The following is a 14,463-nucleotide window of genomic DNA, read 5'->3' as shown; positions in this document are numbered from 1 at the left end:
GGTGCTCCTATGTTGGGTGCATAAATATTTACAATTGTTATATCTTCTTCTTTGATTGATCCCTTGATCATTCTGTAGTGTCCTTCTTTGTCTCTTGTAATAGTCTTTATTTTAAAGTCTATTTTGTCTGATATGAGAATTGCTACTCCAGCTTTCTTTTGGTTTCCATTTGCATGGAATATCTTTTTCCATCCCCTTACTTTCAGTCTGTATGTGTCTCTAGGTCTGAAGTGGGTCTCTTGTAGACAGCAGATATATGGGTCTTGTTTTTGTATCCATTCAGCCAATCTGTGTCTTTTGGTGGGAGCATTTAGTCCATTTACATTTAAGGTAATTATTGATATGTATGTTCCTATTCCCATTTTATTAATTGTTTTGGTTCGTTATTAAGCTTTTTTTTTTAAGGCAGTTTTTTTTTAGAAAATGTCAAAAAGAAGGCTATGAATGCATTTAAACAGATGTGGCATCATGTAAGAGAGAAGACTCATTTGTCTTAATCCAATTTTTATTTTCTTATCATTTACCTACATCTTGTTTCTCCTTGTTTCCAATAAAAGCCTAGAACTAACTAGATTAAATGCATGTTGACTTCTTTTATTTTCATAGATAACTATAAGTCCATACTTTATCCCTTTAAGTTGCCCAGATTATTAATTTTTAAGAACTGCTAAGTGTGATAGAGTTATTCATTTAAAAAAATTTAAAGACTATGTAAAGAATACTTACTTCAGATCGTTAGGCCAGTTCAGAATTTAATCAAATTTCTCGAAATTATTTTAATTAGATATTGGGACGCTAGAGTTTAATAATACAGATCTTCAAATTATTGTTTTGGAAGAAGAGGATAATATGATATATGTAGGGTTATGATGACTATATAATGGAATTTACATCATTGTAGTATGTTATGTTTAGGTATATGAATATGAAAGTGTTCTGGAAAAAACATGTGATTAAAGTATAAAATAATAGAACAGCTCTAAACAAAGTGAAAATGGGTTATTAGCAGAGCTACACAAGTGCATTGCCTGGTTAGACAACAGTACTTCGTTCCTGATATTTGCCTTTTCTGGGTCATTGGAGCAGTGGGTCTGCTCACAGGCTTCAAGTGGTTCGTGTGCTTTGTGCTCTTGCAGTGGCTCAGTGACCTTCTCTGATTGTTAGTGTTGATGATAGTCTCCAACAGTTAGGAGAAAGGAGGTTGGAGAACTTCAAAGAGGGAGAGAGGCAGGCACCTCCGAGTTTCATTAGTGGAAGGAGGCCGTCCTTATCAGTTACTGCTGTAGAAGTGAGAGGGACAGTCATATTGGAGTAGGAGAGAGACACGGGACTGAGGCTGCACAGCATGGCCTAGTAGAAAAAGTGGGACACCAGGAGTCTGGGAACCAGGCTCAGGCTCAGGAATCCTGTCCATCAAGGAACTCTTTTTTTGGCGGGGGGTGGAGGGGAGGGATCTATGAAGTTAGGATAAGAGAGTTTCGGTGACGAGGATTGTTTTGAGATTCACGTGACACATGAAAGTACTTTGAAAATCTCACGCATTCTTTAAATGTATGATATTGAAGAATAGGATGCCCTTTGAAAAAATGATACGTACCAGTTATTTTATATTTGTACTGTAGTAGGCCAGCAGGTTGCTTTTTTATTTTTATCGAGGGAAAAAAATGCATGTATACAGGTTTTTTTAAAAAAATCATATTACCGACGGGCTTATAAGACAAATACCAGTCCCCTAACCAGCCTCTGCCACCCAGGCCCCTTTATTTCCTTTGGAGTTTGTCTTCATATTTTTCTTTTTGTTGTGGTATGAACACTTAACATGAGATCTACCCTCTTAAATTTGTCAGTGTACAATGCATTATTGTTGCCTGCAGGGACCATGTTGTACAGCAGATCCCTGGAGCTTCTGCATCTTGCTTAAGTGAAGCTGTGTGCCCACTGGTAGTAACTCCCCACGTTCCTCTCCCCCCCAGCCCTGGCAACCACCATTCCACTCTTCGGTTCTATGAGTTTGACTATTTTAGATACCTCAGATATGTGGAATCACGCAGTGCTTGTTTTTCTGTGGTCCTTCACATTACTATCAGATGTAACTCACTCTGTATCCCTCCCCATCTCTCCCGTGCTTCTACTTGAGCTTTCCCCTTACTATTTACATTATTGTGACTATGTCAGTATTTTTCATTGAGGAACCAAGTAATATAGTATGGCCGTGTCTCCTGTCTCACATACTTTTCCCTCTGAGGTTAATGATCCCTCCTTTTTCGTCTGTTGAACTTTCTATGTATTTATGACTGATCATTTCCCTCCTTCCCATGGCTTCTCAGGACCATCTTCCCGAGGGGAAGACCTTCAGGAGGTTTTCAGCACCAGGCTCCAATCTGGGCTGATGCCCTCCAGGCTCTCTGTGGCTTCCTTCTGGGCTCTCCTTCACCGCCCTCCTGGGCCCCTTTCCCTCCTCACTGTGGCCCTGTTTCCTGCGTCCCACCTCTTCCCCCTCTTGGATATTTTCTCCTTTTGGTGGAGCGCACTCTTAACGAGCTTCCTGAGAGGGGGTACACGGGACGACAGTTTTTTGAGACCTTGCTTGTCTAAAATGTCTTTATTCTCACTCTTTATTCTAAATTGAATTATAGTTGGTTTACAATGCTGTGCCAATCTCTGCTGTACAGCAGTGACTCACTTATACACAAAGAGACATTCTTTTTTTATATTCTTTTCCATTATGATTTATCACATGATACTGAATATAGTTCCCTGTGCTCTACAGTAGGACCTTGTTGTTTATCCATCCTGTATATAATAGTTTACATCTGCTAACCCCAAACTCCCAGTCCTTCACTCCCCTGCCCCCTACCCTTTGGTAACCACAGGTCTGTTCTCTATGTATGTGAGTCTGTTTCTGTCTTGTAGATAGGTTCATTTGTGCCATATTTTAGATTCCACATATAAGGGATATCATATGGTATTTGTCTTTCTCTTTCTGACTTGCTTCACTTAGTATGATAATCTCTGGTTGCATCCATGATGCTGCACATGGCATTATTTTGTTCTTTTTTAAGGCTGAGTTTATTCTCATTGTTGATTGATAGTGTGGGTAATGGAATTTTAGTTTGGAAACAGTTTTCTCTCAGAATTTGAAAGCATTACCTCCATGACCTTCTTTTTAGTATTGCTTTTAGAGAAGTTCAGTGCCATTTCTTGATCCTTTGTGTGGGACCTTGATTTCCTCTGTGGAAACTCTGAGGATCATCTCTTTGGCACCAATGTTCTGAAGTTTCACCAGGATGTGTGGTTCTTTACTTATCATGCTTGATGCCTGGTGGGCCCTTTAGATGTAAATATCTGTTGCCTTCAGTTCTAGGAAATTTTCTTGTCTATTTCCTTGAAAATTTCCTCCCCTCCATCTTTTCCTTGTAAAACAACTACTGATTATATTTTGGATCTCCTAGATCAACCCTCTGTAACTTTATTTCCCCTGTATTTCATTTCTTTTTATTTTTTTGTTTTGCTTTCTGACAGGTTTCCTCAAGAATTTGTTTCATTTTTAAATCAGTATGTGTTTCACTTTTTTATGTGATGGGTGAAAATGTCATAATATGAAATTTAAAAAAAGAGTAGAAAATATGAATATCCTATGATCTTAACCATGCATAAAAATAGAACTGCATAAAAATAGCATAATGTTTAACAGTGGTTGTAATCTCTGCACATGGATATAATGGATGGCTACTCTTCTTATCTTTATGTTATATTTTCCAAATATTTTATAAAGCACATTTTCTTTTATAATCAAGGAGGAGTTTAAAAATATTAAGCCATTTTGATGCATCTTGTACTCCTAATACGGATAGTGTGGCAAAAATATACATTAGCATTCATATTTAATTGAATTGGTGGTATTTTGGTAAAATCAATCTCTATTCAGTGTTCACCTATATCGTCAAAATAAATATGAAAAAGAAATATTTTTAATTTAAATCTTAATTATGAGTTGCACAGTACAGATATTAAAGTTTCCTAAAACAGCACAAAGATACTTTCAGTTGGAAGAAAAGGATTAACTCAAGTCCTCTTTAAAAGTGATTTTTTTTTAGAAAATATGGTTTGAACAGATTTTTGTCAAATCTTTATCTCATTCATGTACAGAAACATATACTTAATAAGTATATTAACAAGAATGTGGGTTTCATTGTTTTGAAGTTAACATTATCTATGCCATGGAAAGAGTTATGGTTTAATGAAGAGAGAGGGTCTTGAGAGTCAGAAGGCCTTGATTCCACTCCTGATTGGACACTTGTTGTATGACCTTGGCAAGTATCTTAGTGACCCTCTGCCTTGGTCTGGTTTTCTGTGAAATGGCAGTAACATCTGCTTCACAGAGTTAGATGACAATGTAGTTAAAGCATCTGGCAGAGTAGTGGTTGAATAAATGTTGGGATTTTTCCCTTTCCCCAAGAAAAGTGAAACATTAACTAGTGTACAGGTTAATAACAGTCTTGAGGATTTTCCCATTTGTAGCTTTAAAAAAGGAGGACCAACCAAGAAAAATCTTGATCTAGTAAAGAAAAATGCCAAGTGGGTGCTTGATTTCTGTAAATAAACAAGAATTTCCCCATTCTACGTACTTTTTCAAACTCTGATTAGGATAAAAAGTAAAAAACTATTTTTTTCTTTTTGGAATCTCAGTTGTAGGCACTATTTCTTTGAGTTTCATGGGCCAGTAGTGTTAGAGATCAAATTCTTTAAAATAAGCTACTCTTTTGCGACGGATGGGATTAGAAACAATATAGCATGAGGAAAGGACCTTGAAGAAAAGTGTGACTGCTTAATTCAGATCTCTTGTCAGACGTTTTACCTTTTTTAAAAAACAGCTTTGTTGAGATATAATTCCCGTATTATACAATTGACCTGGTTAAAGTGTACAATGTGACAGTTTTTTGGTACATTCAGAGTTGTGCAACCGTCACTACAATCTAATATGTTTTTATTATCCCAAAAAGAAACCCTGTGTCCTGAGTCATCACCCCCCAGTTCTCCAGCCCCTGGAAATCACTAACCTATTTTCTGTCTATGGATTTGCCTATTCTGGAAACTTCATATAAATACGACCGCACAGTGTATGATCCTTTGTGATGGGCTTCTTTCCACACTTTACCTGTTAGTACTGCGTTTGGAGAACAAGTTGAGGCTGCCAGAGATGCTCAAGGTTTTGTTTCCTCTCAGCTGTCAGTGGATAATGCCAGATATTAAACTTTAAAATGACTTTTAAACTTACAGCAAAAAAAATGCAACAATTTTCAGGGAGTTTTGTTTCAGATGTTTTGATGCACTGTTTAAACATGATGCTACTTAAATTTTTTTATAGTTTTATTAACACAATAGAAGCTCCACGTATTCAAAAAGTAAAATCTGGCGAGTTTGGATATCTGTATAAACCTGCAAAATGATCACCATGATCAAGAAAATGAACATATCTGTCATCTCTAAAAGTGTCCTTGTGTCCACAGTAATCCACATCTGATTCTCCCCCACCTGAATCCCAGGCTGTTATGGACTCACCCTGGAGATATTGCGGGTTCAGTTCCAGACCACTGCAAGAAAGCCAGTCATACCAATTTTTTGGTTTCTCAGTGCATATGAAAGTTATGTTTGCCTAATTAAAAATACTTTATTGCTAAAACATGCTAACCATCATCTGACAATGCAAGGTTGCCACAAACCTTCAATTTGTAAAAAAACAAACAAAACAAAACAAAAAAACACTGCAGTATCTGTGAAGTGCAATAAATAACAAGGTTATGTCTGTACCTTTTTTTTTTTTTTTTTTTTTTTTTTCTGGTACGTGGGTCTCTCACGGTTGTGGCCTCTCCCACTGTGGAGCCAGGCTCCGGATGCACAGGCTCAGCGGCCATGGCTCACGGGCTTAGCCGCTCCGCAGCATGTGGGATCTTCCCGGACTGGGGCACGAACCCGTGCCCCCTGCATCGGCAGGCGGACTCTCAACCACTGTGCCACCAGGGAAGCCCTGTACTTGTGTTTTTTAAAAATATGTATTAAATGAGAATACTTGGGAGTAAGGTGGCGTGAGGCAGAATGTGTGGAGGCAGGCGGCGTGCCCTCGTGTGAATGCTGTAACTTCTGTTTTTTTGTCTGTAAAATGGGGAGAGTTAATAACACCTACCTCCGGCATTGGGGTATTAAATGAAAAAAATTTTATGAAGCAGTTAGCCCAGTTTCTAGCACACGGTAAGCACTCCATGCATGTATTTTGTGTTATACGAAAGTACTCGATACATTAGATAGTGCTGCGTCATCATCGTCACGTGCCTCGTGTGAAGCCTAACGCATGCTAGGGACTCAGCTGATACGCATTCCCTCTCCTTTCTTCCATAATTCTTGATAAGCACACCGTATGGCATTTGTTCACCAACCCTAACTACCAGCTTTGAGAACCGAGTTGAAAAATTCATTCACTCGTCCATTCAACAAGTTTTATCGTGCGTGTATATATCGTGCGTGTATTAGTCATTGAAGCAGGCACTGTGAATGATTCCAAGTTGAATAAGACACGGGCTGCATCCTGTGTACAGTTAACCAGGGTAAAGAGCAGAACATCCATGGTGTGCAAACAGGTGGCGTGGGAGTGGAGAGGGAGAGTGAGCAGTGCCGGCTGTGGAGACTCAGGGGCGGCTCCGTGAAGGGCGTGCGATTTGATTAAGATCTTGAAGGGGTGAGAGAGAGAAGGAAGAGGGTCAGTGTCGTGCCGGGCTCCTGAGCTCAGGCTGGGAGCGAGGTGCAGTCCCAGTGTTGGGGGGAATACAGAGCCGTGTGCAGGAAATGAGTGAAACAGCTGGAAAGGAGGAGCGGCCGTCCACCACCAGGCTTACCACTGGGTTAAGGAGGTAAGACGTGCTTTGTCAAGCAGTACAGAACCAGTGACGATTTTTCAGCAGGGGAGAGAGTTACGCCATCAGAAAAGTGTTTGAGGTGGCTCTAGTGTGTGGAATAAGTTGAAGGAAGATGGCTGAGCCATCAGGAGGACTTGAACATGCCTGGATGTTACTTAGGATCTTAACAACTCTTAACTATGAGTAAGGCAACAAGTAAATATGTAAGGGATCGATAGGGGTGGTGCCTGATTGCTTGTCGGGGTTGGGGTGTGCTTCCTTCTTCTTTTGCATTACTTACAGAGGGCTTACTGTGTGCCAGCCTCTCCTAATTCAGCCCCCAGTAATGACATGTAGGTGCAATTATTATACCCATTTTTCAGATGAGGAAACTAAGGCTTAGGCTGGCTAAGAGCTATCTTGTCATTCTCCACCTTCTGGGCCCATTTCCTGTTTGGACCAGCTCAGTGACCTCTCGGCAGTTTCCCTTCACCTGCATCTCCCCCATCTGCCCTTTGCTGTCTCCTTTGTCCAGCTCTTTGTCTCTCCTGGCAGCTCTTGTGACACACCCCAGGTCATCATTTAAACTTGAAAAGTGGTTTCTCTAAACGTGAATTGGGTCATGTCTTTTTTTTTTCTTTTCTTATCGATGCTTCCTCACTGTCTGGGTGAAGCGTGGGATTCAAGGCTTTTTACTGGGTTCTGATCCTATAAGATTTCAGTTTGTCTTCTGCCCCCTGAACGCCACATTCCTACTTGTCTCTGTGCCTTTGCTTGGGCATTTTCTCCACCTGAAATGCCCTTCCCCCTTTTCTCTGCATCAGGAACTTCTCACCATTCTTCAGGAACGCACACAAGTTACTGTGTCTGTAATGCCTTCCGCAGCTGGGCTCTTCATTCCTTCTTACTGGGCTACAGCATGCCTTGTATTTTATTTATTCAGTACGATGCCTTTTAAAAAACTGATTTGCAGCAGCTTGTAAAAAGACATGTAGCAGTAAAAAACGAGATGGATAAACATACAAGAGCAAATCGACAATTAGGGTAGAAAAATAAAGCCAAGAAAGGTTAGCATAGAAATCTGTTCCATTGTTGCCTGCGATGTGCCCTGCCCTGTTCCCTTCTGCATATGGGCTGGAGGAGTCTTCAGCTTTTACTCTGAACTTCCTGTCAAAGCAAAAGTCAAAGCAGGATTGTCAGTTTTCCCAATGGTAGTCAAAGGAGTAAAGCCAGTTGCTCTGCAGAAGAGCTTTTCCTGTTACAGGGAATCGAGAGCAGTGTTTCTGGGGTGTGTGTGGGAAGGTGGGGTTGGTGTGCGCTGGTACCCAGTCATCAAGACAGCCAGCCCCACGGTACATGCTCGGCAAGTTTCACAAGGAAGAGACCTCCATGCAGCTGTATGGCCTAACACCAAAGCACAGTTTATGAAAGTTTTATAAAAGCCAGGACTGTGATGCTAGAACACAGCTTCTTGTTGGTCCAGCTTAATCCAAGGATAAAATGAAGAATAATAAAGAAAGGAATAATGCTTAACACATTATGTTGTAGTTATTGTTTCACACCTGTTTGCCCCCAAAAGCGATCATCTTCTCATGGGCAGGGACCGTGTTCTGCGTTGGTTTGATCAGTGGTAGAAAACCTCAGAGGTAAGCGGTGAGGAGAACCATCTATGCCCCTGACTTTCCCAGCAGCCATCACAGCACTCTGCTCTGAATTCTGTGTACTCAGGAAGTCAGGTTCACGTGAGATCCACGATCTACACATATGTGGTCAAAAGTTTTCTTTACTATTTCTAGGGGCTGACCTCCTGAGGCAGTTTTCAGTAGCGAATGCACCAGCTGAGTAAACAGCAGTAGCAAAGGGACTGCATCTCGGTTGGTCTACTTCTGGCGCTTACAGAAGAGAGCCTTTAAAAATATTTCATAAAGTCAGCAGTACTCCAAGTTTTAAGTTTAATTTTCCCTTTGTTGGTTGCATTTGGGAGTAACATCTTACATCACTATATAGTGATTATTGAGTCAGATTCAGAAAGAAGTATGCACTTTCAAGAAAAAAGCAAAAATAACAAATTTATTGAATGACTTCAATAAGGTCAAAAATGTATTTATGATGACACATAATAACTTTTTTTTTAATAGCTGCTTTTCCTTCTTTCTTCATATATGTAGGAGCTTGATAAAGAACTCCCAGTGCTTAAGCCGTATTTTATCGATGAACCTGAAGAAGCTGGAGTGAAGGAAGCTGGCTTAAGAGTCACGTGGCTGGGACACGCGACAGTGATGGTGGAAATGGATGAGCTCATCTTGCTCACGGATCCTGTCTTTAGCGCCCGGGCCTCCCCGTCGCAGCGCGTGGGTCCCAAGCGGTTCCGGCGTCCCCCTTGCACCGTCGGTGAACTGCCCCAGATAGACGCGGTCCTCATCAGCCACAACCACTACGACCACCTGGACTACAGTTCTGTCACTGCTCTGAACGAGCGATTTGGTAACGAGCTGAGGTGGTTTGTGCCTTTGGGGCTCCTGGACTGGATGCAGAAATGTGGCTGTGAGAATGTGATCGAGCTGGACTGGTGGGAGGAGAACTGTGTCCCCGGACACGATAAGGTGACGTTTGTGTTCACACCTTCCCAGCACTGGTGTAAAAGGACTCTGACAGATGACAACAGGGTTCTCTGGGGCAGCTGGTCTGTCTTGGGGCCTTGGAACCGCTTTTTTTTCGCAGGAGACACTGGTTATTGCTCTGCTTTTGAAGAGATAGGAAAAAGATTTGGACCTTTTGACCTCGCAGCTATTCCCATTGGAGCGTATGAACCAAGGTATGTAGGTGTCTAAAGCAAGCATTCCTGCTACATGATAAATTAACTGGACTCTGAGTAATCTGTGGTTTTAATGGTGGACTTTGTTATACATTGGGTGGGGGGTTGGTGGGCCAGAGTCAGTTAAAATTTTTCTTTGAATTTTAAAGTGCTTTAATTACAGTGATATCAGTTAAATAATTGTAGTTACTGAAATTATACTACCAAGAAAAAAGGACGACGGTTTAAAGAATTACTCTGCCTAGCCCGAAGTTCATGTACTATTCCGACTAAAGTTAAACCTGTCGGCCAGTACTCAAACCTGACTCTTGGTCTTTCTTTCACGTGGAGGATACTCTCCGTGAGTGGAATGCACCCATGCCCTGTCCTGTGTTTAGTGGAGAAAAAGGGCTTGGCCTATAGCATCAGTCCCTTGTGACGGTCTTATTGCAGGCAGCACTGAGGTTAGTCTGCTAAAGACATTGCTGCACTACTTACACTTGCCCTGCAACCTCTCTGTACTGATTGCCTGTCTTCAGGGCACAGAGCAGATAAAGGTCACACGAGCATTTGAGACCCAGGAGACCCATCCACTGCCTGTGTTTTCCTTAATACTGCCTATTTAAGGAAAAAGTGATTTTCAAGAATTCAGTTAGATTTCAGTCAACTCTGGTTGATATGTACAAGTTAAGAGAAAATAAACACTAAAAGTAGCAAAGTAGGGGCTAATTTAAAAAATGTTTTATTTTCTGAAGTGCATGTACAGACTCATACGGAATGGTACGTAGGATGGCATTTTATTTAGGTGATCCTACAAACAACACTGATACATAGATGAATTGAGCAAATCTGATCATTGGTTTCCATCAGATTGTTATACTTTTCATTAACTTTTTAAGTTCACCAAAACCGTTTCATTGCTAAGTATATTAATGGTTATTTCTCCCTTTTTTTCTAGTTTCTTCATTTAAGGGACTAGATATTTTTACCTTACTAAAAAATGATTATAAGCCAATAGTAGTGCTTGAATTTCACTTTTCCACATAACTCTAATTCTGAATTCTAATGAAACCTCTTAAAACATCAGTCAGCCTGTTTACAAATCAATTTTATATGGTATTGATCCTTATTCAATATATGTTCTTAGTATATTAGAATACTTCTTGTACTTGTGAAAATAAAATTTTCATATGTAGAAATATACAGACTTGTCATATACAGGTGATGATAAAATATGTACAGCCAAAGTACACAAATGCACTCACATAATTCCCCCTTGCTTCTTGCACTGCAGCTGTCTTGTCACTAAGATGGGAGAAGGATGGGGAGGACAGTATTTGCTCTAAAGAATTAAATTGGTAGTAGCCTCTACTCTGTATTCCAGTTCTCTAGTCAGTTCTAAAGTTTTATTTTTATTTTTAGTTTTTTTGGCCATGCTGCATGGCACGTGGGATCTTAGTTCCCTGACTGGGGATCGAACCCATGCTCTGTGCATTGGAAGCCTGGAGTCTTAACCACTGGACCACCAGGGAAGCCCCAGTACTAAAGTTTTAGAAATGTTGTTATCAACAAAACTTCAGAGTAGTCTATAAATGTAAGATGATCACACCCAAAACGATTTTCAATAATCTGCTTAGAATGTTTTCACCCTTACTTTTGGGATCTCCTGTCATCGGGCATTCTATCCAAGTCGGTTAGGATTTTGACTTTTTATTTTAATTTGTATACCAGAGTAAACACATTTTAAATGTATTTCAGACATGAAAAGGAATATGTCTATCCCTTTGATTTGAAGTAGGAGTTTTAAAAAAATCAATAGAGAGAAACAGCCAAAACTGTTTTCATCTTGCCCTGAATTCTAAGTGTCAGGAGATAAAGCAGTACAAGTGCTTCTCTAATCTCTTGTTGAGAACACAGTGGCTTTGTTTTGGGGCTCCCATCAGGCCCGGCAACTCCTAACAGTAAATAACAACCCTTGTGCTGTGCAGATGGATGAACTTTTCCATGACGTGTTCTACAAAGTGCAGCAGCCCCTCTGCTCAATCCAGATCCCGTAATCTTCACTGCAGTGTTCATTGCCAGTAGCAGACCCAGGATATAAATAATGTGAAGACACTGTTGTTTTACCTCTTCTAAACTGCTGGCTGGGGGGGCTTCCCTGGTGGCACAGTGGTTAAGGATCCGCCTGCCAATGCAGGGGACACGGGTTTGAGCCCTGGTCCAGGAAGATCCCACATGCCGCGTAGCAACTAAGCCCGTGCACCACAACTACTGAGCCTGTGCTCTAGAGCCCGCGAGCCACAACTACTGAAGCCTACGTGCCACAGCTACTGAAGTCCACGCGCCTAGAGCCTGCGCTCTGCAACAAGAAGCCACCACAATGAAGCCTGCGCACTGCAACGAAGAGCAGCCCCTGCTCGATGCAGCTAGAGAAAGCCGGTGGGCAGCAACAAAGACCCAACACAGCCAAAAATAAATAAATAAATTTATAAAAATAACTGCGCGCTGGGCAAGCAAAGGATTTGCCTGTATGTAGTACATTTTACTTTTGTATCAGAAATAATTCTCCTGAAAGTGTTGGCTTTGTCAACTCCCTACTCTTTCGGAAGAATTCTATGAAGTAGCTGCTGTACTTCATGCTTTGAATAAATTTTGTCTTGTTTAATCCTCACAATAACCTTGTGAAGTGGGCATAGTTTCTATTTCACGGACCAGGAATGGCAGCTGGAGAAACTGAAGCAGCTCCAAAGGCATTCCCAGGAATTGGTAGAGCTGGGATTCACGCCCAGGCCCCCTGCCTCCAGAGCCGTCTCTTCCCAGGCATGAGGCAGCCTTTCACATTGCTAAACTCTATTTAGTCTCCCTGATGTACCCTTTCTTCTTGCCAAACCAAACACCTCATTCATCAGTTGTATGGTATTTAAATAAAATCCTTGAATAGAAACTGGATTTTTTTTGCTCCTGATCTTACAAATTATACACTAATTTTTGTTTCCTTTTCACTTTAGCACGTTAAAAAAAAATTGTTTCAGCAAGGTTATTTGCAACTGGAGTTTTGATTTCTAGTTCTTTACCCATTATTCCGTTTCTTTCATTCATACCAGGATTGCAAAATATCTGCTTTTTAAAGTAATAAGATATCTTCAGAATAAATCATCAGTAAAATAAAAATACATGTGAAACAAAATCCTACTATTCAAAGGGAAGTTTTGCTTGAGACTTATCTACTGTTATAGCAGTTTGTACAAGAAAGATTTTTATTTTTTTCCAGCAGAAAAGTGGACTGAAGGGAGATGGTTTTGCCTACTGTGATTTACTCCTGTGCAGAATGTTAAAGGTTGATTACATGAAGCAGTAATTAGAATTTATTGTATACTTAAAAGCCCAGATTTAATAAATTACTGTGTTTTATCAGGTGGTTTATGAAGTACCAGCATGTAGACCCAGAAGAGGCTGTAAAGATTCACATTGATGTGCAGACAAAGAGATCTGTGGCAATTCACTGGGGAACTTTCGCCTTAGCGAATGAGGTGAGTGTGATTGTGGTAACAGTAACTCGTGACGTGTCTGACCGATGATAGGACTGATCACTGTACCCTGCAGTGTGTTCGGAAACCAAACTAGAATCAGAACCTGCGTGGTCATCAAGTGACTTAGGGTGGTAAATCATATTAATTAGTAAAACGATATTTATGTACAGTGGGGAAAAAATCCTCAGTGCATGTTGTTCTTTTGGCTTATTTCTATAGTTAATGAAGCATGTGTTTATATAACCAAAAATGTGCGCAGCCTTAGTAAATGAACCATCATGTCATCCCTCTCACAGGAGGCTTTTGTTCTGGCAGAAGATACGAGACATGCACATAATTACTCAGTGTTGTAAAGTGGGACAGATAAAGTGGTCTCAGAGTCAGGGACTGTTACGAATTGCAGGGATCAGGGAGAGCTTTGTAGAAGAGTTGACATTTGAACTTGGCTGTGAAAAGGCAAGGAGGAAGGCATTTCAAGAGGAGGAAAGTGTGGGATTGGAGGCAGCAAGCATGGGGAATAGTGAGAAATCGGTTCAGCCAGAGTATGGATGATAGGGCAATGGGGGAAGTGAGGCTGGACAGCTTGGAAGTTTTCAGAAGTACGTTATTCATCCAGTAAACACTGACTTGGTGTCTGCTGTGTGCCAGGCATTGGGATAAAAGGTGGTTTTATTCCTAGACTAGTACAGAAGAGCTTATTTTTCCTTAAGGTAGCTGAACCCTGGAGCTCTGCTACTAGCCAGGGTTGTGGGATCAAACAGAAGCTTAGCAAAAAGCATTCTCTCCTTTCCTCTATCCAGGGCCTGCCCTAAGCAAAATTTAGAAGCAGATGACTGAACTTGGCTTCTGTTTTGCTCTGTGTGGCATCTTCCACATTCCACGGCCTCTCTGCAGGAGCCCTGTGCTTTCATGCTGATTTAAGCACTCCCTCTCTGTCCTATTTCTGGCCTGCCCTCTCCCTAGTTGCATCTTATTCCAGAATTAATACACTGCCTGCCCCCTGCCGACTCCCCCCCCCCCCCCGTCAGAATTCCCATTCCACAATGCTGTGGCCCTGAGCCACACTGTTGGGGGACAGAATGGAATCAATAAATGAATGTCCACGGGCATGGGAAGGGTGAAGGAGAATATGACGTGTGTGTGTTTCTGTGTCTGTGTATTTGGAGAAGGGGGAATTTGATACTGGTTTCCATTGGTTTACCACTATTATTTAGAAGCAGTGTCTTATTCCGTGTGTGTGTATGTGTGT

At 41.0% G+C, this 14,463-nt stretch overlaps 1 protein-coding gene across 6 annotated transcripts in view; it reads left to right on the top strand.

Moving 5' to 3' along the window:
• The window catches only part of NAPEPLD (N-acyl phosphatidylethanolamine phospholipase D), a 49,727-nt gene that overhangs the window by 27,700 nt on the left and 7,564 nt on the right, over nucleotides 1-14,463 (top strand). For all 6 annotated transcript variants that reach the window (XM_032643000.1, XM_032643003.1, XM_032643001.1 and 3 more), the window contains 2 exons: nucleotides 9,059-9,705; nucleotides 13,100-13,214. In XM_032643000.1, the coding sequence (XP_032498891.1) occupies nucleotides 9,059-9,705; nucleotides 13,100-13,214 (762 nt within the window). The remainder of the gene's footprint in view (nucleotides 1-9,058; nucleotides 9,706-13,099; nucleotides 13,215-14,463) is intronic.

The sequence above is a fragment of the Phocoena sinus genome, chromosome 9, assembly GCF_008692025.1.
Source record: "Phocoena sinus isolate mPhoSin1 chromosome 9, mPhoSin1.pri, whole genome shotgun sequence".
NCBI classification, from domain to species: domain Eukaryota; kingdom Metazoa; phylum Chordata; class Mammalia; order Artiodactyla; family Phocoenidae; genus Phocoena; species Phocoena sinus.
The sequence above is the reverse complement of the archived record's forward strand: the minus strand, read 5'-3'. Positions and strand labels throughout refer to the sequence as shown.